This window comes from Mytilus trossulus, chromosome 3 (assembly GCF_036588685.1).
Source record: "Mytilus trossulus isolate FHL-02 chromosome 3, PNRI_Mtr1.1.1.hap1, whole genome shotgun sequence".
NCBI lineage: Eukaryota > Metazoa > Mollusca > Bivalvia > Mytilida > Mytilidae > Mytilus > Mytilus trossulus.
This window is the reverse complement of record NC_086375.1, coordinates 72,686,738-72,714,176: the sequence shown is the minus strand read 5'-3', so window position 1 is coordinate 72,714,176 and position 27,439 is coordinate 72,686,738. Positions and strand designations below refer to the sequence as shown.

General features: G+C 31.3%; 1 protein-coding gene across 9 annotated transcripts in view; it reads left to right on the top strand.

The window, feature by feature from the left end:
* The first annotated feature begins 134 nt into the window (after positions 1 to 134).
* LOC134712334 (serine/threonine-protein phosphatase 2A 56 kDa regulatory subunit gamma isoform-like) overlaps positions 135 to 27,439 on the top strand; it is a 34,764-nt gene continuing 7,459 nt past the window's right edge. For 3 of the 9 annotated variants that reach the window (XM_063573781.1, XM_063573780.1, XM_063573783.1), the window contains exons 1-16: positions 135 to 246; positions 412 to 480; positions 690 to 858; positions 10,018 to 10,217; positions 12,648 to 12,758; positions 15,001 to 15,093; positions 15,900 to 16,030; positions 17,610 to 17,669; positions 18,035 to 18,197; positions 18,720 to 18,770; positions 19,385 to 19,504; positions 20,513 to 20,637; positions 22,531 to 22,632; positions 23,041 to 23,113; positions 23,934 to 24,053; positions 24,787 to 24,813. In XM_063573781.1, coding sequence (XP_063429851.1) covers positions 217 to 246; positions 412 to 480; positions 690 to 858; positions 10,018 to 10,217; positions 12,648 to 12,758; positions 15,001 to 15,093; positions 15,900 to 16,030; positions 17,610 to 17,669; positions 18,035 to 18,197; positions 18,720 to 18,770; positions 19,385 to 19,504; positions 20,513 to 20,637; positions 22,531 to 22,632; positions 23,041 to 23,113; positions 23,934 to 24,053; positions 24,787 to 24,813 — 1,644 coding nt within the window. In that variant the 5' untranslated portion in view covers positions 135 to 216. Of the gene's footprint in view, positions 247 to 411; positions 481 to 689; positions 859 to 10,017; positions 10,218 to 12,647; positions 12,759 to 15,000; positions 15,094 to 15,899; positions 16,031 to 17,609; positions 17,670 to 18,034; positions 18,198 to 18,719; positions 18,771 to 19,384; positions 19,505 to 20,512; positions 20,638 to 22,530; positions 22,633 to 23,040; positions 23,114 to 23,933; positions 24,054 to 24,786; positions 24,814 to 25,241; positions 25,279 to 27,439 lie in introns of all 9 variants that reach the window. The other 6 variants (XM_063573786.1, XM_063573778.1, XM_063573785.1 and 3 more) reach the window with 3 other exon arrangements.

Here is a 27,439-nt window from a genome sequence, read left to right as displayed (position 1 = left end):
GATCGCAAAGAACAATTACATGACCGAATTCTTTTTGAAAGTGCTTGAGTCTGTTTAAATTTTCGCGCACTTGAAAGTGTAAAATTGCACATGATAGAAATCTAAAAATAGGATTTTTCCATGTGATAAAAATTTACCAATCACTAAGCTTGTTGTGTGTCGAAGCAAAATCCATACATCATTAAAATCTAACCCGGGGACACGAGTTTTCTCGAAATGCCGGGGAATAAGCCCAAAAAAGAGAAGGTTTGTACCATAGGGTGATTCATAATGCATTTATGTTCCTGTACCATACGCCTTTTTTCACGTTTTTTCTGTAAAAATAAAGATATTTGCGTCTCGATTGGTTTACGAGAAAACAAACCATTGTTTATTTGTTTTGTTTACACTTTATAATCTTTTTCGTTTCAGACAGTCACGAAAAGTACGCCTAGCTCCAAAGCTAGTGCAAAAGAGAATTCTGAAAATGCTGAAAATGAGGTGAGAATCATATTTTACGTCAGTGTTGTCGGAGTCAATGCCCAAGAATGGCCGCCATATTGACATGGAAATTCAACATGGCGACTGTAAATAATGACATTATTGTTTCTTCCTGTCTTTCATTAAATCTAAACATGCATCACACATAGTTCAATTATCGTCCATTGTAAATTTTTGTGTAAACAAACATCTACATATTTGATTTTCAGAACAAGAAAAAGCCGGCAAAGATTCAACTACCAGAACATCCACCACCAGCACAGATCAACAAACTGAATTTCACTGGACCACCAACCATAAAGAAGGACAAAAGACAAAACTCATCAAGATTTAATGTCACAAAAAACAGAGAATTGCAAAAACTACCATTGCTGAAAGGTATATATAGCATCAACTACAGGCAAATCAATTGTGTTCACTGACCTTATACACCTTATCGCTTTTCCCGGCTGACCCGGTCACTTGAACTTTTGAAGTCAACAAAAATCACTTTTCCATTGTAGCGTCAGATAATTTTTTATGACATCAACATTTTACAGGAACCTGTGTGATATCCGGCAATGGCAGACATACAGTGATAAGGTGTATTGCTATACATCTTATCGCTATTTGTCTGCCATTACTGGACACCACAAAGGTTCCAGTAAAATATTGATGTCATAATTAAAAATATATAACGCTACGATTTGAAAGTGAGTGTTGTATGACTTCTGAACCAACGAAGATTTCGAAATAGCGACAAGCATACATGTGTATTTGGGAATCTGCGATTCTTGACGTGAGAGAATATCTCACTTAAACTATCTACCTTATTTGTAAACTCTTTTGGGAAGTAAATTTGACAGGAAGGACTGTACATGTGACAGCCAGAAATGGCAGAAAAATAGCGGCATAAGGGTCAATTGTATATCCAAAAGCATTTATTGTACTTCCAACTTGCCATTATTCCAGGAATCTAAAAAGACTTGAAGCCTTCTCTTTCCTTCCCATAGACATTGATAGGTACATAGGGTTAGCTGAAAATATTGCATTAAGACACTTTAAAACAAACATCTCCCAGAAATTGTTGTCAGTGTCCAAATTTCTGTGTGATAAACTCCGTCCTAGATTATCAGAAAGTAATGAATTGCTACAACTTACATGACTTACAACAACTGATATTTTCATTAAAATACTTATAAGAAAACTGTTTCCAGTCTTTTATCAAACCTTATGAATATATAGGATCTGGCTCTAACTTACAAAAAATAATTGAAAAAGCAGTAATTTCAAGGTGATAAGAAATAGCTCTTCCTTCAGTGTATTCAATAATCCCTGTTACATGTATCAGAATTTTTTTCATCAAGCATGATCCAAAATAGAATTATTTTATATGAATCAACCATGGTAGAAAAAGGTATAGTAACGGATCAACCTTTGTCTGTCCATCCATCCAAAATTAACCTATATATGTTAAAGTGTTCTTGGTTTCTGATGAAAGGGTATGATCTGCAGCTTTAATGTTGAGTTTTATGGAGGAAGAATTTTTACAACACTTTATGTACACAGAAAATTTTCATCAATCCTATTGAAGGGATCGACCGGAATGATTTGAATTTTGGTCTAACACTTGACAATGTTTAGTTGTGGGTAAGCAAATTTTAAGTCTGCAATTTAGCAGCTGATAGTTTAAAATTTTGCAACACTGATCATTGCACAAGAAATTTACTGTCAAACATTTCTTGGCATCAGTTTAAAGGAATTTCAGATCAGTTATGCTAGAGTACTGGTATACTGTACATATAACCTAAATCTATTGCAAGCAGGTCCAGTATTGGTGTTGTTTCTTAGGCAAATACATTGTTGGTTGTTTTCAAATAAATTGAATAAAAAAGCAAAAAAAGATTTATATATACAGTGTACCATGTGGACGTTTATAAATGTTACATCCTTATATTATTTACTTTAATGAAAATTTTAAAGTTTGTTTTAAAGAAATTCATTTATAAGTATTATGATTTATAAGAAGGTCTGTAAAAATCATTAACATGTTACCACCAAGATTAGCCCCCCTCACTGACAATAATTGATCAACTTCCTGGTTACTTTTTTTTCAGATAGGTTTCAGTGGATAAGCTGATATTTTTATGCCCCACCTACGATAGTAGAGGGGCATTATGTTTTCTGGTCTGTGCATCTGTCTGTTTGTCTGTCCCTTCGTTTGACTGTCTGTCCCATTTTAGGTTGTAGTTTTTGGTCAAGGTAGTTGATGAAGTTGAAGTCCAATCAACTTGAAACTTAATGCAGATGTTCCCCATGATATGATCTTTCTAATTTAAATACCAAATTAAAGGTTTGACCCCAATTTCACGGTTCACTGAACATGGAAATTGATAGTGCGAGTGGGGCATTCATGTACTATGGACACATTCTCGTTACATGTATTTCTGTTATTAAAGTAATTATTTACTAATTTTGATTGAAGTTTGGACAGCAATCACATGATTTTGATTGAAGTTTGGATAGCAATCACATGATTTTGATTGAAGTTTGGATAGCAATCACATGATTTTTATAGAACTACAGACTGAGAGATTTGATATGATTGCCAATGAGTGAACTGTCCATCAGACTGAGATGATGAAGGTGTTATAAACAACTATAAGTCACTGTACTGACTTCAATAATGAGCATAACCCATACCATATAAAGAAAGCTATAGTAGGCCCCAGCATGGACAAACACAAAAAGAATTTAGTTGGGTTAACATGTTTGCAGGCTTTCCATTGCTTATCACAGGATAAATTGATGGAGTTAAGCTATTAATTTAAAAGAACACTAGATATTTCACATTCATGTTCAGTTGTATGTCAGTGTTAATTCAAATGCTAGCTATTCATCTTTAAAGGGACATTTTAGTAGGTAAACTTAATAAGGATTGGGCACCGGTGTAAACAGAATATGAAAGAAAAATTGAGAAAACTTATTTTATATCTTCACACTCTTGATTATATGGGCATTATTACAGTTTGAAAAGACACTTGAAAAAGAATTGACTTTTTACATGCAAATGTTCTTGTTGTTGAGGATAATCCTTTTTTAAGCTTATAATTAAATCTCATGGCAGAAGATAAGGGTTCTTGTTGTCTGAAAGGGCACAATAGATATATGAAGATGTGGTGTGAGTGCCAATGAGACAACTCTCCATCCAAATAACAATTTAAAAAGTAAACCATTATAGGTTAAAGTATGGCCTTCAACACGGAGCCTTGGCTCACACCGAACAACAAGCTATAAAGGGCCCCAAAATTACTAGTGTAAAACCATTCAAACAGGAAAACCAACAGTCTAACAATGTATAGATAACTTGGAATATTGATAGGCTTTAATCTAAACAAACTTGCACATTTGGCAATTAACATAATCATCAGAATTGTCAATGTTTTGTTACTGATACCAATCATAGTCATCTATAATAGGCCCAATGATGACAAACATGTAAAACAATACAAATGTCAGAGAAACTGCTCGAGTTAAGTAAAAACAATGAACAAAATACAAATATGATATACAGCAACAAACGGCAACCACTGAATTACAGGCTCCTGAATATTAACATACAGAATGTGGTAGGGTTAAACTTGTTAAAGCATTTTTCTACGGGTTCACGAAATTAGTTGTGCAAAAGGCATATTTAATGCACTGTCAATTGTCCATGTGTAAAGACTTTTTCTGAATTTCTACGTACAAATCAATTGTCAGTGCTGAAGGTTTTTCTACCCATGAATTAGTGCTGAAGGCTTTTCTGCCCACAAATCAGTCATAAGTTCTCTTTATGCTATAGAGTATATCTAACCACAATCAATTGTCAGTGCTGAAGTTTTATTTCTAACCACAATAAGTGTCAGTTCAAGATGGCTTTTCTACCTATGAATCAGTGCTGAAGGCTTTTCTGCCCTCAAATAGGTCATAAGTTCTCTTTATGCTATAGAGTTTATCTAACCACAATCAATTGTCAGTGCTGAAGGCTTTTCTACCAATGAATCAGTGCTGAAGGCTTTTCTACCCTCAAATAAGTCATAAGTTCTCTATGTGCTGAAGAGTTTATCTAACCACAATCAATTGTCAGTGCTGAAGGCTTTTCTACCCATGAATCAGTGCTGAAGCCATTCCTGCCCACAAATCAGTCATAAGTTCTCTATGTGCTGAAGAGTTTATCTAACCACAATCAATTGTCAGTGCTGAAGTCTTTTCTGCCCATAAATCTGTTGTAAGTTCTTTTTGTGCTGAACTTGGTTTCTAACCATAATAAGTGTCAGTTCAAGATGGCTTTTTTAATCACCAAACATTCTTTAATGTGTTGAACCATTTTTCTACCCATGATTTACATCTGAATATTGTCCTTATCCCAATGATATTCTTCTTTAAATGTATTTTAGTAAATTTTTGGCATATTTGATATAAATATATGTTTGTATGTATACTGATTTTTAACTGAATTTTCTAAGAAAAATATTGGTTTTTGTTTTGGGGATGTATGGCAGGGGGTCTGTAATAATCGGCAGCCAAATGTTATCTGTGCATTTACTCATAAAACATTCAACCAAAGTTCTTAAAATTTTAATATGTTGTTACTGACATCAAAATGGAGGTCAAATTAAATAATGACCATTTTCAATTTTACCGTTCAGGAGTTATGGTTCTTGAAAGTTATTGAAACTGCTTTATGATCATGTATGTGGCTACCCGTGTCTTACGGAAGAGATTCAAGTCCTATATGTTTTCATGTCAACCGCCTTTATTATTACAAATGATTAGTACACTGATAACTTTATGTAATCTATTATAATTAGTCCACCTATCTGGCTTATTGCTTTCCCCGAGTTGTTTAATTATATGCCTCACCTTATTGATTCCTGCATCAACAGCCTAATGATTCATGTATTTCTCTTACATGTAGCTAGGAGCTTACTGCTGACTCAATATAATAAACATCTGATATTGTAAGACAATTTGCAGTGGGGGGACCAGTAGTCGGACTGGTATCATTTTGATGCTAATATAACTGATAACAAGGAAAAGTGACATATATGTCTATAATTTGACCTAAATTTAAGGGAAGTTCAAATTGATTTTTTTTTATAAAGATAATCAGTGAATATTAGATTTGCCATTTTAGTCTTGTTCATGTCATTGTCTAAAATTTTATTTTATTGATTAAAAAAACTGATTCAAGTGATGCAACTTTTTCCTGAGGTGGATTTTAGGTTTCTTCCTCAAGTTTCATTACTGTCACTTTGACCGTTTGTCAGTTATGTCCGTTTATAACTTGACATGATATGCAAGAGGGGCATTTGTGTCCCATCGACACATTCCCCATTTATTTAGATTTGAATTGATTGGTTGGTGTTTGCTTCATGCCTTTTCAGCACAAAAAGGCTATATAGTTTCGGCAAGAGTGTATTCAAATATTTTTATAATTCATATTACTACTTTTATTAAGTCAAGGAGTTGAGCATCCTTTATTGTACATTAGCTTAATTTTTTTAAAAATTATTTGTCCACTTCAGTAAAGAATACTTTGTATGCCACTGTATTGTCATCATCATCATCATTATTAAATAGCAGTGGTAACAATTTTGATACATGATGTAACATGTTATAATATAATATATAGATATAGACCTTCTAAGTCATAGGGTCATAGGGTATAAGATGAAATTTACAAATTTTAAAAGAAAAGAAAAAAAATGTACTTTTAAGTTTATGAAATATTAAAGTTCATATTATATACATATTAGGTAGTTATTATTTTATAAAATTTAATTTGTATCTTAACACCAAGGACATAATGCTTCTTCATTCATGTATATGTAACAACAAGAAATATATATTGCAACAATTTTCCTGTTTAAATTCCTGACATTTTAAATAGGAGCACTGCAAGCTGGTGTTACATGAACTACATAAATCTCTATGCAGATAATGACTTGTAATCTATAACTATCTATCAATAATGTCTAAACAGATAGACAACATATAGAAAACTTAAAATAGCTCATCATAAACAGAATGAATGACAAACAGGAAGCAGACATCAGAACTATAACAATTAATATCAGTCTCATTGGAAATTCATAGGAATAGTTCCATTGGAGAAGACTACTCACATTAAACCAGTGACGTAATGAAAATACATAAATATAAGGATAAAAGTTTTAAATGGCAAATTATATTTACTTATTTTCTGATGCTATGCAGCATGCAGGGATAACTGAAAGTGATTTATGTTACCTTGAGGTCCGAAAAAAACCTTTAAAAAAATGCTGAACTTTGAAAGAGCTGGTAGAAATTGAGAGTTTTGAAATAGGTTTGTGGTCAGGACAAATGTTATAATTGGATGATCCCTGGTTATTAATTTACCTCAAAGTCATTAACTGTGGGCTTGATGAAGCTAATATCAGGTCTCAGCATACATAGACATATTTTATATTCTGTGACTGTGTGTTTTGCTGTTACTAAGTGACCAAACTTGAAAGAAAATAAAAGTTCAGTTTTTTATTTGGTCTGGATTATCCTATAAGCATCATTCATGATAAGAGTGAGATAAAAGTATAATCCATTGACTAACAAAACCTTGACGTTAATGTGGTGGCAAAAAAAACAAACCAAAAAAAAACCTCCAGATTAAAAAAATGGCCAATTTTGTGTGAATCTTAAGAATGTTCTTTATTTTTTTGTGATTACATGTGTACTTAAGATTACTGCTTGGAAAAATTGGTTTGACAGCAATTTTCTTGGTGTGAAATCTATTTATTAAATTGCTGTCACACAGCAAAGCTATTGATACTTTTTAGCAGGTAATTATTTTTTATCATAATGGAATAAGACACAGGGTAACTAACTATATATATAGTATGCCCTGATGCTGTGGGAAATTAATTCCATGTGGAGTTCAATATTGATTTACCTCTTAATTAAATGTCTCATCTATTATAATAGTCTTAATTGATCAGTATCCATTGAAGGTTTTAAAGGAAGGTTGGTATATATGTACCATATACATGTATAACATAATGTCCAACATGAAGAGTGAAAGTTCCATTTCATCTTTATCTGGAAATATATAAATAAAACATAGATGAAAGGGGGATAAACCATATGGTTACCCATGAAAACATTGTCAAATTAGGTCAGGGGTAACAATCTACTCAATAACCATCTAGGTAAAAAAGTTTTGCAGCTTAATTACCTTAAAAATTGGTATTTCTTTGGTTTTGAATGATAATAAAGTAACACATGGTGTGTCTGGAAATTTGAGAACAGGATCATCAGTGTTGACCAAGATTGATTTTGATGGTTCTGAAATTTAGTGTTAAGGAGACGGGCTCCTTAGTTACCATAAAAAAAAAATTGTTTGGGGTTGCCAGATGATAAATTGAGAATTGTTTGACAAAAGACATTTAAAGACATGGTTATGAATTATAAAAGACTCATCATATTCTGATCTTCAATTTGAACTTTGGTTTTAGCATTTACCATTGGAAAGTTTTTTCTGCAAGTGGGATGGGGTATCATTGGTCCGTGAATCCCCTTATTCTAGTTCTATGACTTTTGTACAGCCCCCTTGATATCTAACTGTTTATGTTCATGCATGTGAATTATATAAGGTGAGGTCTATATTAAAAATAGTGCTCTTTGGTTTTTTTCCACATGTTGTGAAGTTACCTAATGTCTTAATCAATAAATACCTTTTGTGCTAACTAGTATTGATATACTAGTATATATATTTAGTCACACATCTTGACATATATTTAGGTTCTCATATAAGAAAATCTTACGATCATATAATGCTGTAGCAATTTAAAAATCATTACTTTTCAATTTAAATGGATTTATTAAATGTAATCCACATAGATATATAGTAGAACGAACCAAATACAAATGTTTGTTATTGTTTATTTAAAGGAGTCAAATCAACTGGAAATATTTGTAAAAACGCTTGTATTGATTAGTGAGCCATTATAGGTTCCACCAAATCTTCTTGTCTGTTAACTTATAGATTATAAGTATGTATAGGAAATAATGTAATACAAAAAATATATACTTAGGAAAAGATTCTTCTGATGAATTTAAAATATCATTTGACCACTGCTGTTCAAAGTAAAAATCACACAAGGACATGACAATTCTTAGATCATCCTAAAAAAAACAGGTTTCAGATAAGAAGCAAATTGTGTGATAGATATGATAGCTTTGAATTCTATCAGGATTGTAAAAAGAATAAAATAAATAAATATAAAGAACAAAGATAAGATAAACAGCTTCAGTTTACTCTGTCATGTCTGTGGTTTTCAACAATGAGATATGCTGTGACAGAATCATGAAGTTTTTGTTAAGTTGTCAATCTTTAAATTCCAAGTCTCAACTTCATGGTTGTATAAAGGTAGATTGATATTTTTTCCTCTAAATTCAAACATTTTTTTTTACATAAAAAGGCTCTGTTATGTTTTATTTTTTAGGGGGTAGATAGGTAATGAAGAAGCCAATACAAAGTAAATTAGTCTAATTGTCTTTGAGTACTCCAGAAACAATCATCTTTTCTTTGATGTAATGTAATTGTTCGTATAACTTTTGAAGGGGATGTATAACAAATAGATCTTGAAATATACTTGAAATATACCTGATATACCTGTAAACAATAGGAATGCCTTGGGTAACCTCAACTTTAGTATTCACGGAAGTAATATATTGATAAAATTCTACGTAAACTGACTCCACAAGGAACATAATGACATCATTGTTTATTTAATACACATACTATTATATAATATTGATCTAAAGGTAGCATGGAAGTTGTATGTAAGAGGAAATATTTTTTTTTTTCCCTACTACAGATCTTTAATTATCTGTTGTATTGTGTCATTCTTATAAGTAAACAAATAAATTATGGTGATCATGGTGTTGAACATTGATGAGTCCTTCATAATAAGTGGGTTTGTTTTGAAGTACTGAATCAGTTACTTGCCACAGTACATTTTTGTCCAAATCTCTTACCAATAAGAAGTGAATACTGTCAGTGCATTTTTTTTCTTTTAAGCTTTATGACAAAGATTCTGAACTTATAATTAAGTTCTTTCTTTGCTACTTTCGTATTGACTAACCTTATGATAAGCTGTGCATTCAAAATTCCTTTCACAATGCAAAAGCTGTATGCCAGAGCTAAAAGGAAATATATATGTAGGATATTTTGTAACATACATGCATGACAGTTTACTGGTAACAGAGTAGGTCTTTCAGGGAGCCATTCTACCATCATTGTTTATTTGTGTATAATTAAATGGTCAATTTACATGACTTCATTCAATATACAGAACTTAAGATAGATGTGTGTCATTTATAATTGCCATTTCACACATTTTTCGGACAAAAAAATAAATATAATGGTGAAAATTGATAATTGTGAGAACCACTTTCTGACAGGTATAGCTTATTTCATTTCAACATTTTTAACAAAATAATAAATAGCTGTATTAATTGTCTTTTTTCTCTCTACAGATTCAACACCAGCAGAAAGAGAAGATTTATTCATTCAGAAAATCCGGCAATGTTGTGTTCTATTTGACTTTGTAATAGACCCTCTTAGTGATTTAAAATGGAAAGAAGTGAAGAGGGCAGCACTGAATGAAATGGTGGAGTTCGTATCGCACAATAGAGGTGTCATCACAGAACCTATCTATCCTGAAGCTATACATATGGTAAATTATAAACCTCAGTCGCTGTCCTTGTTATATCTTTTTATTGTCTCATAGGATCTCATTGAATATAGTGTGTTTTTGACCCATCAATCAGTCATTTCTTTGATTTTACTATCCTACTGCCTTCATTTTTAGAACTGAAGAAAAATCTGAAACGTAGGACTTTTTTTCAAAAGGGGAATCTTTCATAGATAACCAATAAAATTTCTTGTACCACTTTTAACACCTAGATTTTTTGTCAGTTCTCCTTCAAATTTTAAAATAGAGTCTGTATCTCAAATCCCAAGATAAGTTTGATAGTCCACAGAACCAACATAGGAGACCATTTGTTCAGAATGGTGAATTACACATTTTGATTTCCAGCTGTCTAGACATCACCTTAATCTTTCATCAGATGCTTCTTAAATTACATAATCAGGCTTAAATTAAAATATTGTTTGTTTGCAGTTTACCGACCGACCCTTGAAAAACCTCCCGACTGTGAAAATTTTATTGCTTTAAATTTGAAGAATTTTTTTTTAATACCACTATTGACGCGATCCGGAACTTTCTGTCCTTTCCGGAAATGATTTAAAGTCTGGGTCAATTACGCATTTCAAGTTCGTTTTTTCTTAGCTTCCCGTCAAGCGTTCATGTGACCATTTAATGATAAAGCACATGGAAATTGTTTACAGGTATCCATGAAGTCACGGAGGAGTACTTTACGCTGTTGTCTTGTGTCAATTTTAACATGTTTAAGACAAATAACAAACAAAAAAGTTTATTAGTAAACTGTTTATACAGATTCAGGCACATGTAATGATGTGTGATGATATCATTGACGATGATGCAGCGGATATTCATAACTGACACGATAACCATTCTGTCTCAAACAACTCGGGTTCAGAATCTGGGGAGCCTGACTTTATCAGTTTACGGAACCAATTTCAGTGGTTGAATAATTCGACAGCAGCTTGAAGTATGGCATATTTTCTACAAATCGTTGTGAAGACGACAAAGATGAAACCACTCCTCCGTGACTTAAATCTTCATGGATATCTGTAAACACGCCTGTACGGAGGAAGGGCTCATTTGAAATGTTAATGGATATAGATCATGCCAAATCAATAAGAAGCAACCCTAACTACACAAAGATGTAGAGAAAATGAATGGTTAGCTTGAAAAATAAATATACTCTCTCTATATTAAATCTATCTTCGATTGCAATGAGTATGCTCCTTTAGGATAAGGGGGGCTGCCCCACTCATTGCAATTATTCTCTTTCTTACAATATTAAATATACCCAAACTGTGTGGCCTGTGTGAATTCAATTAAAACATGTCCTTAGGAGCTATGCTGCCAATTTTTTTTATGCATTAAAAACATTTCAGTACAGACCATTTACTTTTAATGGGGTGCTATGGATTTCACCCCAAACTTTAGATTTCTTTGGTTTTCATTAAAGCCTGGCAAAAATATAACCTTATCACATATAATTAAATATTGTTAGAAATATGAAAACAGTCGGATGTCTTAATACTTTTTTTTCAAGTTGCCTTTTTTTCAATTGAGGAAGATTCAATGGTTATTTTTTTTATTAAAAATACACTCTTTAATAATTGTCTTATAAATCTATAATATATACATTTTTCTGATGAAAATACTCTACTCATGAAAACATTCTAGTCAAGAAGCATACATGTCTGAATATATTTCTTTAAAACAGTTCTAGTCATGATGACATTCCTTGTTTATAAGTGTTCCAGTATTTAATAATTACACCATATTTTATTTAAATTGGATGACACTATGTTAAAGTTTTGGTTAAAAAGTTTTTTATCTGAAAATGCCTGTTCATTTGATGTTGGTTTTCAGCATGTCCAGTGATTGTTGTTTTAAAATGTTTTTTTTCTTCACAAGAAACTTAGTTGTTTAAACTGTATTTTGGCTGATAAAATAAAATATTTTTCCTACCTACCGACCCTTCAGTCTGAAGGTACAGTCGGAAAACTGCAAACAAACATATTTTTAAGGTTGGCCTCATTGTTTATTTCTTAAGTTTGATAAGAAGAGAGAATTGGATATCACTTGAGTTATTTAATTTCAATACAATTATAACTGAGTTCATATGTTTAGGTTGCTTTTGTCTGTCAGATATGATTTAAATTGATTTTACACCATAATTGCTAGCAGATAATAAAAAAAAAATCACTGTCAGGAATAATAACTATAAAATCAATTTTGCTCTACTTTCAGTGTTCGTGTTGTCTCTAAAAAGGTATAGATTGTCAGAGTAAAGCAAACATGTTTGCATTTGTACCAAGGATGTCATATAACCTCCTTGTGTGTACTTATAATTCTCAAAAGAAGATGCACTATATATGCTGATAGTTGAATGAACTCATCACTCAAAAGGATTTGTATATGTTAGATTTTTCTTTTCCTTTTCAGTTTAGTGTAAATTTATTCAGAACATTACCTCCCTCATCAAATCCCCATGGTGCAGAGTTTGACCCAGAAGAAGATGAACCTGCATTAGAGGCATCATGGCCACATTTACAGGTAAGAAACATTTACCCAAAAATATAAGAGGCATCATGGCCACATTTACAGGTAAGAAACATTTACCTAAAAATATAAGAGGCATCATGGCTACATTTACAGGTAAGAAACATTTACCCAAAAATATAAGAGGCATCATGGCTACATTTACAGGTAAGAAACATTTACCCAAAAATATAAGAGGCATCATGGCCACATTTACAGGTAAGAAACATTTACCTAAAAATATAAGAGGCATCATGGCTACATTTACAGGTAAGAAACATTTACCCAAAAATATAAGAGGCATCATGGCCACATTTACAGGTAAGAAACATTTACCCAAAAATATAAGAGGCATCATGGCCACATTTACAGGTAAGCAACATTAACCCAAAAATATAAGAGGCATCATGGCCACATTTACAGGTAAGCAACAGTGCCACATAAATATAATAGGCATCATGGCCACATTTACAGGTAAGCAACATTAACCCAAAAATATAAGAGGCATCATGGCCACATTTATAGGAAAGAAACATTTACCCAAAAATATGAGGCATCATCGCCACATTTACAGGTAAGCAACAGTGCCACATAAATATAAGAGGCATCATGGCCACATTTACAGATAAGCAACAGTGCCACATAAATATCAGAGGCATTGTGGCCACATTTACAGGAAAATAAAAAAAGTTTTAAATGGTAACATTTGAAGGTAAATAAGAAAAATATGCTCAATGACTAAGAAACAAGAAATCAATTTCAGATACAAAATAAAGTTTCAAAACAAAGCTCATTATTACTTTAGGATATGTGAAGAAAGTCCTGTTGTTTAGCATTTTGTAAATGTTACATATTTGTATTGTTATTGTTATTAAGTGCAATCTGATGGGTTTGGGTTTTATACTTATAAATATTTTACATAAGGTTTTCAGTTACACCAAAACATGTTTTTATTTTTTATTTGTTTACGTTTCTTTATTTACCGTGGAAGACTGTTTTGTTTGTTAACTCAAAGCTTTTGTTTACGTTTCATTTATTTACCATGGAAGACTGTTTGTTTGTTAACTCAAAGCTGTTTTATTGACTTTTGTTTTGAAATTTATATAATCATTCATGTAATATCCCACATAATTATGCCTTATTGATTTACTATACATCATATATTCTTAATTGACTAGGAAGGTCAAGTTTTCCTATCAAAGGTCATTGGTACTTTCTTGGCATTCAGGCCTCACGGTCATAAAACTTTCGAACATGATTTTTGTACTCGGACTCGAAAATCAACCAATCAAATTGCTGGATTTCATGTTTCGAGCATGATTTTTATGCCTTCAAGGCCAGGTTTCCTCCAATAAAAACTGACCCCATGAAACAATACAGTAGTGCTTGAAGTGGCATTAAACACCGAGCAATCAATCTGCTTGAAGTGGCGTTATCCACCGATCAATCAATCTATAACATATTTCTATTATTAGGAATGCATACATGAAATTTGTTTTGTTTATTCAAAACAAATGAATATAAACCAAAGCACACTTAAAATTTGTGTATGTGAGGATTAAAGCTGATGCACAGAAGCAAACCTTTCATGTTTGTTTACTGTAAAATGCACTGTAGAGTTGCAAGTATTAAGGAACTTTCTAAGACTTTTTCTACCACCATGATTATTGTCGCTGTGGTCTATTGACCTTGAAACGTCAGTTTAAGAGGAACCGTCTTTGATAAGTCAATTATATTTAGTATGCAGTTGTGTTATCATTGGTATATCTTAAATCTTAGAAATAATTGTCCTCTCTTTCTTCTTTCTTCTTTCTTGGTTCATTGACTGAGTATTTAGAGTAGTATACATGTTGATTGTTAAAGTATTGCTAATTTCCACATTTGTGTTGTATTATTAAAATTACATTCAGGCGAGAAATATATCTGTACCAACAGAAACAGTTTATTGTTTTATATTATTTACAGATTGTTTGAACAAAATCATCTACTGACAAGAAAGCTGAATCAAATAAGTTTATTTTAAACTTATAATCAGTGATAAATGAAAAATAATTCTGTTTATCACAGCCACTGTCAATGTGTGAAATAATTCTGTTGTAAGTGTTATTGACAAAAACTTCACAACAGTTTATATTTCTTCATCTAATTTGGGTGTACATGTATCAGCCGTGTAAACAACCTATTAAAAGCTGTTTCATGCATTATCTATATCTTTAATGGCAGACTATTTCATTTTGTTTTCTATTTTATTTTTCAGCTTGTGTATGAATTTTTTCTGCGGTTTTTAGAGTCTCCGGACTTTCAGCCAAATACAGGGAAGAAATATATTGATCAAAGATTTGTGTTGCAAGTAAGCATGAACTTTGAACTTTTTAGTGGTTTATGCACATGATTAAAGACTCATTTGTCGCTCTTCAATTTAGTCAATACTTCATAAAATTAACCAAATTGTGCAGCTTTGAAAAAGTCAATAAAATTAAGAACCCGTAGTAAAACCTTTGATAGATTACAATGCTTGGTATCTAAGGTCAGTTATTGTCTTTATTGTGATACAAAATTTAGGTTATTATTAGAAATTTATTTGATGTCATAACTAGTTGATTTTTGTTATGCAATGCCAAGATATATATTATGTATATGGTGATTTACAACAATGTGACGAATAACAAGAGTACACACATGTAAACGAATAACAAAAGCAAAGGAACAGCTGTATGCCATAATGTGAGCTTAAGCATGTAGAAGTCATGGTTGATTTTGATTATAAATCTGATTATACATGGTTGTATTCTTTGGTTTAAATTGTCAGTCAGTCATTTCAGACTTTATTTGTGATATAATGTCTCAGCTTCAGAATTGTGAAATGATTTGTTGTTTGGTCTGGGACTTTATTTTGTTAAGTTGCACCACATGTACCATGTTAGTGATATTCAGATCTGCAATATTCATGATATTCCAATTGACCTAAAAAGGAAAAAAAAATGATTGTTTACTAAACTCACTCAAAATTGCAGAATGATGTGAAAATTTATTGTTAATGCATAGTAACATAGACTTACTGATAGGTTAATTCTGAGGTATTAAAACAGCTACAATGTACATTCATCACCAACAGCAACATGAAGTTAAGCTCAATATTTTTTAATTTTATTTCAGCTTTTAGAATTATTTGACTTTGAAGATCCACGAGAAAGAGATTTTTTAAAGACACTTTTACATAGGATATATGGGAAATTTTTAGGGTTAAGAGCATATATACGTAAACAAATCAACAATATATTTTACAGGTAAGTTTTAACCCTTTTGTTGTTGCAGGTTTAGAGTAAATATAGTTATTATGCTGATTTTTATGTTGAGGTACAAAAATGTCTTTACCCCCAATTTAACAGTTTATAAACTAAGCCTTTGAAATTGATAAATAAAGGATAATACAAAATTTAAAGGCAAGTCTGTTATTTTCATTGGCACCCACTCAAAAGAAATCATTAGCTGAAAATGTCCCATTGTGCCTATGTTGTTCTATCATTTAACAGCCTTTTGGGTCTCTAAATGGAAACTGACAGTCTGTTTTCCTGGTTCTATAGTCCTAGTATGTTTGACTTACATGTTTGACTTATTGTAATTGAGATTTTAAAACAGAACTTGACATTGCTACAATTTCTTTGAAAATAAAATTGAATTAAGATCACATGAGTCATCCATGAATGATTCTATACACCTTAATTTGTTGACCTATTTCTAAACTGAGAGACTGACTATCAAATGCTAGATGAGGTTCACTTAAAGTGTATTACTTGACTTCTTAGAGCCTCTTATTTTCAAGCAAGAGAAATTTATGATGATGCATGTAATTCAAGGCAATATTAAATAACCCACTTAAATATTTGGTAAAAAGTACTCTCAATTTAAAGTAAGAGTTTACACTTTCATTACTAAGCACATTTGTTTCTGTAATCATTTACTTCCTTAGTCAATCTTTGTATTATCATATGTAGGAAGTATTTTACATATTAACAATGAAATTTGAACTAAACCAGGAAATCATTTCTTGTTTTGTTTGAAGTAAAGTAAATTCAATATTTTGTATACCACTGGGGCTTAATATTTCAAATATAAGTCGTAAAATTGCAATTGTTTTTTGTTTTCCTTCAAACTAGATTTGCTCTGTTAGTTGCATTGGTCAAGATTCTCCTTCACAGCAATGAAGGGGAATTACTTTAGCAGTAGCACTTGTTTTAGCTAAACTAGCATACATCATTGTTTAAAGCCTATCTCGGGGTGCAGGATTTATTGGTTGTCTTTTTGAAACATTCTCGGTTTCCATTCTCAATTATATTTTTAATACATCTAAAAAGGAAAAGTTTCTCTAAATCGAAGAGAAAATTTCAAATGGACAATAATGAATTTTTACAACCCCTTATAAAACTGATATTTGTATCTGGTTTCTCCTCAAAATACTGTATGGATATCAATGAAGCTTTTTCTTCAGTTTGTATAATTATTATACCCCCACTTACTGTTTTACCTCTGTCTGTCCATCCGTCTGTCCCATGATTACTATGTCACATCTTTCTCAGGAACTACAATGCAAGGATGTCTGTTAATATTAGTCAGCTATATCGTGTTGTGGGTTTTCAGATTCATCACTTAACAACTCCCTGTTTACCGAAATATTTGGGCAGGGGTATAATCAGTTATGAGTAATTTGCATTTTCACTTGTCTGTATTTTCTTGAACATTTAAATTCTTCATTGCATCTGTACTCCACAGTTTCACAAGAAAGGGAACTAAATGAATAACAATAAAGAATCCATAGTAATTAATGTGTATCAAACCAATGTATAACTATCCATATTTGTATTTCAGCTTTATATATGAAACAGAACATCACAATGGTATTGCAGAATTGTTAGAAATCTTAGGAAGGTAAGTTTGTTTTATGATGGAACACTAGTGTACATGTGTCAATCTTGAAAATAAGATTAGACACCTCCAGAATAGCTGGGGTCGTTATGACCAAAATGTTTTGAAATACTTGGAATTCCAAACAAATTCTGGCTAATGAGTGTATAGAATAAATAAAGGATAATTAGAATTACATTAATACAGTATACAAAATCATGTCAACAACACCTGATTATTTCTTAGTTACTTTTTATCTTTAAAGTAAAGTGTTAACTTATGTGACAATACCAAATTATGTCATATGATAAAAAAGATAAGTGTTTTGATTCTTCACATTCTTATTTTAAAAGATTTGACTGATTATATTTCTGCTTCTTATATTTCAGTATTATTAATGGTTTTGCCCTACCATTAAAAGAAGAGCACAAAGTATTTTTGTTAAAAGTGTTATTGCCTTTACATAAAGTGAAGTCTTTAAGTGTGTACCACCCACAACTGGCGTACTGTGTTGTTCAGTTTCTGGAGAAAGATCCAAGTTTAACAGAACCTGTAAGTATGCAGCATTGTGAAGAGTTCAGGGTTTACTATGCAAAAAACAGCATAAAAAAAAAAACATTTTAGGTAGTTATCTTTTGAATTATTGTTTTTTGATTGGTTGTGCCAAAGAGTGACATTAGAAAAAGTCTCCCGCTGAGCCATTGGTTAGAGTAAAATGTCTCCCTTGTATGAACCAATCAAAATCTGGCATTTTAACATAAAGTATAATAATTGTCAACGTAATGCACAACCAGATGCTTTTTTGATTTATATATGATTTCGATCATGATCATAATGATTATTAGATGTTGTTGTATGATTGCCAATAAGCAAACTATCCATATGAGAGAAGACATTTTACAAATTATGTTAGTGTCACAAGATACAAATTACAGTCTTAAAGTATTTTGTTTGAGTGTTAACATTTTGTTTTGAAATTTGCTGTATTAGATTGCTTTTAATTCCTACAGTGTAAACTGCTAGTCCAAGTTTATTGAAATATTTATGTAAGTGTATTTTCTTTTTTCTTTTAAGGTAATAATGGGACTGCTTAAATTTTGGCCGAAAGTACATAGCCCAAAGGAGGTAAGTTGTTGTCAATATTTACATTAAATTAAAGTTAGTCAGTTGAAATGCATCACTGTCAGGATTTTTACAAGAGAGACATAGGATACCAAAGGGACATTCATATCAAAAGTTGAAAATAAACTGACCATGCTATCACTAAAACAGAAAAAGACAAAACACAAACAATTGTACACAAGACACACATTGAAAACCAAAGACTGAGCATCACCAACCACACCAAAAACTACACATATTTCTATGCAATAGTTTATGCAATGAAACTAACTTCTTTCTTTTCACCTGTTTGTCAATTACTTCTGTTTGCATCGTTCAAACTTAGAAAATGTGCATCCTACCCCTCCAATACATTTAATACTGGAACAGCTCTTTTGGAAATCTTGAAAGTCTAAAACCATTAAGCTTATCTGGACATCACAAGATAATCTGCCTTTATAGTTATAAGTAAAGTTTGATTCAGTAATGAAAGACTTGTGGTAATGTATGAAACAATATTGTTTGTTTTAACAGGTTTCAACCTCAATCAAATTTCTTGTGAACATTTTACTTGCTTCTATGAAAAAAATCAAAAAATCTTTTATTGACAGTTGAATGTTTTTAAAATTATTTTTAAGGTTATGTATTTGAATGAATTAGAAGAAATATTGGATGTGATAGAACCTGCAGAGTTCACTAAAGTAATGGTGCCACTGTTTAAACAGCTTGCCAAATGTGTCTCCAGTCCACATTTTCAGGTAATGTTGGAGCATTGTATGATAGCAGATAGGATTTCTGATATAATTGTATAAATGAATGGTATTGTTTTCTGTACTCCCTATTGAAGAATGATTATAGATAGTATAGGACAACGGAAGACAAAATTGGCTGAAAGTACATATCAACCTGAGACATATATTTCAATTACTGTGTACAGCTCAGTAGTCTTTAAACCGTTTCACTGCTGTGGTATTAGGACAGACTGCAGCATTATCACAACAGTGACAACACATCACTATTGATTTAATTTTTTTAAATTTCACACGATTACTTGTATAATTTTGATATGTGATCTCCTGGCTATTATGCCTAAAATAATTTATAAAACATCAAGATGCAAAAGATGAGGGGCCAGTTCAATGAAATTTCAAAATGCCACCATTGTCAAGACTTTGACTGTCTTAAGACTCCATATCTAGAATTTTACTTAAAAGATTAGAAAGATACCAAATTTCATGGAAGGTATTGTTGATATTTACTCAAAAGAACTCATTTCCATGGACCATGTTTTTATTTCCCTCTTTGAAGCTTGACTTTAGTTATGTACATGTATATTTACTTTTTTAAATAGTTTTCCTTTAATGGAGAAAATGATTGAAAAATGTAGGATTATAGGATTGAGAAAACAACAAATATAGCACAAGTATATTAGAAATTGTATAATATTTTGCCACTGAGATTTAAATATTGTGAAATTTCTTACTGAAAGGAATATAAAGCATTTAGTCGTTTCATTAAAACAATTTGAAAGATTTTATGTAGACTTGCAAGTCATATTTTATTGTATGAAATTTTAATAATTTTCACAATACTCTAAAAGGTTTTTGTATAAATATAATGTACTAATTACTGGCTGCCTTGTTTAATCTTATTGTATTTCATTGTAGGTGGCAGAAAGAGCACTATATTTTTAAAGGTGTTTTTTGTGTATATATAATGTATTAATAACTGGCTGCCTTGTTTAATCTTATTGTATTTAATTGTAGGTGGCAGAAAGAGCACTATACTTTTGGAATAATGAGTACATATTGAGTTTGATCAGTGATAATGCCTCGACTATACTACCAGTAGTGTTCCCAGCTTTGTATAAGAGCAAGGAACATTGGAATAAGTAAGATAATCTTGGAATATACTGTATAAACATTAATTTTCGTGGGGTTAAAATTTCGTGGTTTAGTATCCAAAAGTAAGTTCGTGGGGATTTATTTTCGTGGTTTTTAAGTTTGGGAAAAAAATATATAAATGTCACTTTATGATTGACAATACTCAAAATAACTGATATGAACTTTCGCTGGCGTTGGGAAAAATCAATAATTGCATTTTTGTCGCGCCTTCGACTTAAGTCGAAAAAGCGAGACTAAGCGATCCAACATTCCGGCGGCGGCGGTGTCCACAAATATTCACTCTGTGGTTAAAGTTTTTGAAATTTTAATAACTTTCTTAAACTATACTGAATATCTACCAAACTTGGACAGAAGCTAGTTTATGATCATAAGATAGTTTTCAGAAGTAAATTTTGTAAAAATAAAATTCCATTTTTTCCGTATTTTACTTATAAATGGACTTAGTTTTTTTTTCTGCGGGGAAACATTACATTCACTCTGTGGTTAAAGTTTTTAGAATTTTAATAACTTTCTTAAACTATCCTTTGTTTGTACCAAACTTAAACAGAAGCTTGTTTATGATCATAAGATAGTATCCAGAAATAAATTTTGTAAAAAAAAAAATCCATTTTTTCTGTATTTTACTTTTAAATGGACTTATTTTTTCTGTGGGGACACATAACATTCACTCTATGGTTAAAGTTTTTAAAATTTTAATAACTTTCTTAAACTATCCTGGGTTTGTACCAAACTTGGACAGAAGCTTATTTATGATCATAAGATAGTATCCAGAAGTAAATTTTATAAAAAGAGAACTCCATTTTTTCTTGTATTTTACTTTTAAATGGACATACAGTAAATTTTCTTCCAGTTAACATTACATACAGTCTGCAGTTAAAGTTTTCAAAACATTTATTAGATCATAAACTATCCTGGATTTTTACCAAACTTGGACAGAAGCTTCTTACAATCATAAGATAGTATCAAGAGAAATGTTTTATATATTTTTTTTCCTCATTTTTGTTGAGCCTGCGATTTACAGCAAAAGTAGGCGAGACACTGGATTCTGCGGAAACCTTACAAATTTTATAGTAACAGTGAGCACTACATGTAATCAAGTGTTGTTACTATCACACGCTAATTGGCTTTTACACACCTTTGATGTTTTATCCTAAGACAATGATAGTGTAATAAATGTATTATCACTGTTCAGACGGATTAAACTGCTAAATGACATTGATTGACACTTCTTGGTGATTATTAATTATTTTACAAACAAAGGATTAGGATAGTCATCTGACTTAAAGAAACCTTTGAATATCGATGTCTAATCAATTAACCTATTTATTTCATTGTCTGCATATATGTTTATCAATTATATAATGTCAAGAGGATTTAGTCAGATTATAAAATAATTTAAATCTTCAGTTAAATTTTCGTTGGGGTTTTAATTTCGTGGATAATTCCTATCCACGAAATAAACGAAATTAAATCCCCCACGAAAATTTCTGCTTTTACAGTATTAGATGTATAAAATTGAGAGTGGAAAAAAAATACTGAATGTGGAAGAGACAACAACCCGACCAATTAGCATAAAACAGATAAAGGCCACCAAGTGTCTTCAACACAGCAAGAAAATCAAAAAAACTGTTTCTAAACTGATTAATTGTGAACAGAACATAACATATTAATGAAACTGACTATTGCTTTGAAGAAAATTTATAGCAAGGTGTAAGTAAGTGGCAACAGATAAAGTTTGATATAATTTTAGAAACTTTTTTATGTAGCACATTATAAATCAAGATAATAATTGTTACAATAGCTTGATAACCCATTGAAAAGGTGCTTGTTACGATATAATACAACATTTTAAAAGAATTTAAATATCTTTTTTTTTTTAGGACAATCCATGGCCTAATTTACAATGCATTAAAGTTATTTATGGAAATGAATCAGAAACTGTTCGATGATTGTACACAGCAGTATAAAGCCGAAAGACAAAAGTTTGTATTATTTATTTAATTACATAATTGTTAACATGAAGTGGGAAAAAACAGAAAAATTACAAATACTAGAAGGGTTTATAGGAAAATGAAATGTTGAAATTTCATATCAAAACCCAATGCACACTTGAATATTTTGGATTTAAAACTATGCAGATCCCCAAGCATTTTTCAGTGAATCTCATATATTTATGCAGTAAATTGCTGGTTTTCCAATGATATTTTTTCAATTTTGGAGAAATGTAACTTATTTTTGAGATGAGAAAATGGTATAAAAAGTGAGAGGTACACTCTTAACATACTGAAAACAACAGATGATATGTTATTTTGTTGAAAAATGCCCCATTACATTTGTTTTGATTTGAACATGTCTAAAATACTGATTTGTGTTTATCTTCATTTCAACAGAGAAAAGGAAAGATTGAAAAATCGAGATGATGCTTGGACAAAGGTTAACAATTTGGCAATTGGAAATCCGCAAGTAAGACATGAATATTGTTAAGATAATTGTATGATCATTTTAAATCATAATTGATCAAAATCAGAATGGAAATGGGGAATGTGTCAAAGAGTCCATCAGCTGGCCCCTGAACAAATATGTTACTGGTTTAGTAATAATTGAGTTGATGTAATATGTTTTAGACTGTTTAATGTTGAATGTTCTGGAATAGACCTTAAACAAAGAAATTGTTGATAAATTGAATGTCTAAAGTAATGGCAAACATAGTTGGAATGATGAACAGAGGTTCATTTAAAACAATATGGGTTATAAAGTTTTTATGCCCCACCTACGATAGTAGAGGGGCATTATGTTTTCTGGTCTGTGCGTCCGTCCGTCCGTCTGTCCCGCTTCAGGTTAAAGTTTTTGGTCAAGGTAGTTTTTGATGAAGTTGAAGTCCAATCAACTTCAAACTTAGTACACATGTTCCCTATGATATGATCTTTCTAATTTTAATGCCAAATTAGAGTTTTTATCCCAATGTCACGGTCCACTGAACATAGAAAATGAAAGTGCGAGTGGGGCATTCGTGTACTGAGGACACATTCTTGTTTAGTTTTTTGTTTGAACAAAATTGCATAATAACCGACGCAATCTTGGCAGGAATAATATTTTGTTTTGGTTTTTAAAGTCTCACCCACATGCATCACAATCCTGTATACACTGATGCAAAATACATGTTTTCCCACAGGTTATTCCCTTGTTGAAGTAAATAATTTGTTTTCTAATGTAATTTGACACATTTCTATGTCATCTCACTGTTCTACCCAAGAAAATTAAATAATGTTGATATTTATTTCAGTATAAAGAAGTTGCAACTAAGTATATGGAGAATGGTGAGAAAACAAGAAATCCTGGAACACCTAATTTAGAGGAGGACACAGATATTAACATGAAAGAATTAGAAAAAGAAGCCAATGAGGTAGGTTGTTATACAGTTATCAGATAATGGTGGCAAGTACAGAAATAGCATTACACATTAGGAGGTTTTGTACTAGAAGTCTACAAAGTGTGTATAAATGGGATGCATTATTTAAAGATACAAGTATTAGTAAGAAGTGTATAAATATATATAACTGATTCTTTAGATCCTCGTCACAGGGTGCTTGACATGAGCAGGTCATTTTTTGACAGTTTGGTACTTAAAATAACCAGGAATTAAGGATGTCAAATAAATTTTGAATTCAGTTCACTTTTTTTTTAAGTTTCATACAAGTGTTTGTGAGATTGATTAAGGGGTTGCATTTTAAAGCTTTGAGAGTATCACTTAAAGACTAAATAATTTTTAAGAAAATGTCGGTTTTAAGAACCATCACATATATGAAATCCTAGTGTAAAAAAAAGTGCTATTCACATAGAAAGGAAAGAAAAAATGCATAGTAAGGTATATAAAAGATAAAATAATTTCAATATTTATTGAATTATATCAAAACAATTGCATTACTGGAAGTGTATATCAATCAACAGGTTATTACTATATAAGTGTTCAGGAAATAGTCAACTTTGTAAATGCAATAACAATAGTAATAGTGAAATATCAATCGTTGATATATGTTTAAAATGGTGTAAAGGACCATGACTGAAATAAGCCAGTTCTGTTTAAGCTTCATATACATTTACAATTGCTGAGCACTCACTTGTGATTCTAAATTTAGATTTCAAAAACTGCTGAATTACGACAGGTGAATAACTTTTGATTATAATTACTATCTCTCTTGACTGTATTGCCAGTGTGTACTATCTCATAACCATAATATAATCCCACACTTATTCACAGTCAGATAATAATGCTTAGCTTCAGTCTCATTCTGGCTAAAACATTGACATCAGACAACAAAAATAATTTAAACTTGACCCTTTGCACAATTTTTGAGTGAAAATATTGAAAAAATCAAAATAGACAAAAAAGAGATTTAAAAAATCTTGCGTTGCACTGAAATAACTACCTACTGAACCTTGATGTTTGAAATTCATTTGTTTGTGTTTTTTCCCCTTTCACTTTTCACAATCTAATTATCTACAAATACTTTTAAGATATCTAAACTAAAACTGTATTGAAAAAAAAGATGTAAATGATGATGAAATTGTATAAATTTCCATTGTAATATAGCAGAAAGTTGGCCTGAAAAATAACATGAACAAAAGGGGTAAGAGGATGTTGCATTTCACTTTTTTTTAAAGTTTACTTTTTATAATGCATGAATTTAAGGAAATAATCATTTTGATTTTGTTCAGATTTTTTTTGTCTTGTCTGGGGTACAACCTGTTTTGGAAGCAGCTTAGTCAATATTCATCAAACAGTGACTGACCCCTAGTGACTTTCAAAGGTTAAGGGATCATCCTTGTCAATTTCATACAAATTTAATGACTTTGAGGGTCTTTATCAAATTTAGTTCATTTTATTCATTCTGATTTCCTCCATGTTACTATGACCCCTAATGACTGTCAAAGGTCGATTTTGAGTTTGATTTAAGAATCCTTAATCCCCTCAATAGGGAAAAGAATCCTCTTAGATAGATATTTTACACATTGATCATTCAAGATATTATCAGATTGCAGATAGAGGTTGTTTCACTGAGAAAGGTTTCTTTGGTTGGACTGATATGAGGTTGTTTCACTGAGAAAGGTTTCTTTGGTTGGACTGATATGAGGTTGTTTCACTGAGAAAGGTTTCTTTGGTTGGACTGATATGAGGTTGTTTCACTGAGAAAGATTTCTTTGGTTGGACTGATATGAAGTTGTTTCACTGAGAGAGGTTTCTTTGGTTGGACTGATATGAGGTTGTTTCACTGAGAGAGGTTTCTTTGGTTGGACTGATATGAGGTTGTTTCACTGAGAAAGATTTCTTTGGTTGGACTGATATGAGGTTGTTTCACTGAGAAAGATTTCTTTGGTTGGACTGATATGAGGTTGTTTCACTGAGAGAGGTTTCTTTGGTTGGACTGATATGAGGTTGTTTCACTGAAAGAGGTTTCTTTGGTTGGACTGATATGGATCATGAACAATCATCTATATGAGAAGAATGAAGCAAAAGATCATAATGATTAAAAGGAAATATGATATATTGAAAATGTCTAGATGAATGGCTACTCTTCAAATTCCATTGAAAAGAGTTTATAATTTTTCAACAGTATACTTTTTGTTAGACTTTTCACTTTACCTTATAGTTATCCTCCGAAATTGTTTAATGAATTTGACTAAAACTTGGTTTTGTTTATGTTGAGTAAGATCTAGAAATTGTATCTATTTCAAGATATACAGATTGTTCTCCTCATTCAGCTTCAAGGTTGGGTTCTTAATAATGTCTGAGCATAATTCTGGAAAACATTTGTGTCTATCAAATGGCTGTCTAGTTTGTTTAGAAAATGGGCAATGTTTTTGATTGTGATTTTCCATTGTTAATTTATGTTCATCTTGTATCACAACTAGGGACACTTATAAACACCCTATAAGTTCTGACAAGACATAAATGTTTATATTAGATATTTATTTTTATGCAGTGCAGCACAATTAGTTTTTAGAGAGATTGTTTTTTCCTGTTTTAATGCTGCAAACATGTTGTAAATGTCAAATTGCACCAAATAAAACAAATCATTTTACCCAAGATTGTTTTACCTTATTTGTTTTGATATACTTTTTATAATTCTATAAATGTTAGATTAGAGTATGTTGTAAATTTTAAAAGGAAATCAGTTCTTTCTAAACTGTTGATTTTTAACTCCTTGTAGCAAAATCAATTTTCAAATTATTAGGTATCAATTATTTACATTCAATTCAGACTTTTTGTCGGGTCTACATGAGAAACAGCGGTGTGACTCTACTGTAGTTTCGTAATAATTTTGTCGTCATAATAGGTATCAATTATTTACATTCAATTCAGACTTTTTGTCTAGTCTACATGAGAAACAGCGGTGTGACTCTACTGTAGTTTCGTAATAATTTTGTCGTCACAAATCACAGTTAAGTTTTAGCTCATCTGGCTTTTGAGTTTCATCACTTATGTCACCACTGTCAAAGCACATTTATATCATTTCCCTTCATTCACTGGATCACTATATTCTATAATTTAGATAGAATTATTTCCCTTTGTGTGTGTTTAATTCTCCATTATATCTGAGTAGTGTTCAGTTTGCTGTTCATCTTAGATTTAGCAGTACTTACTTAGTAATTTCCTCTTATATATAAACATATTGTTGGTTAAATCTTATGACCAGGTACAAAGAGTGCTATACTTTTTCAATTTTCACATCAAATTACTTTATTGAAGCAATTTGTTATTGGTTTGTTTGGGTCCACCTGTAACCACAA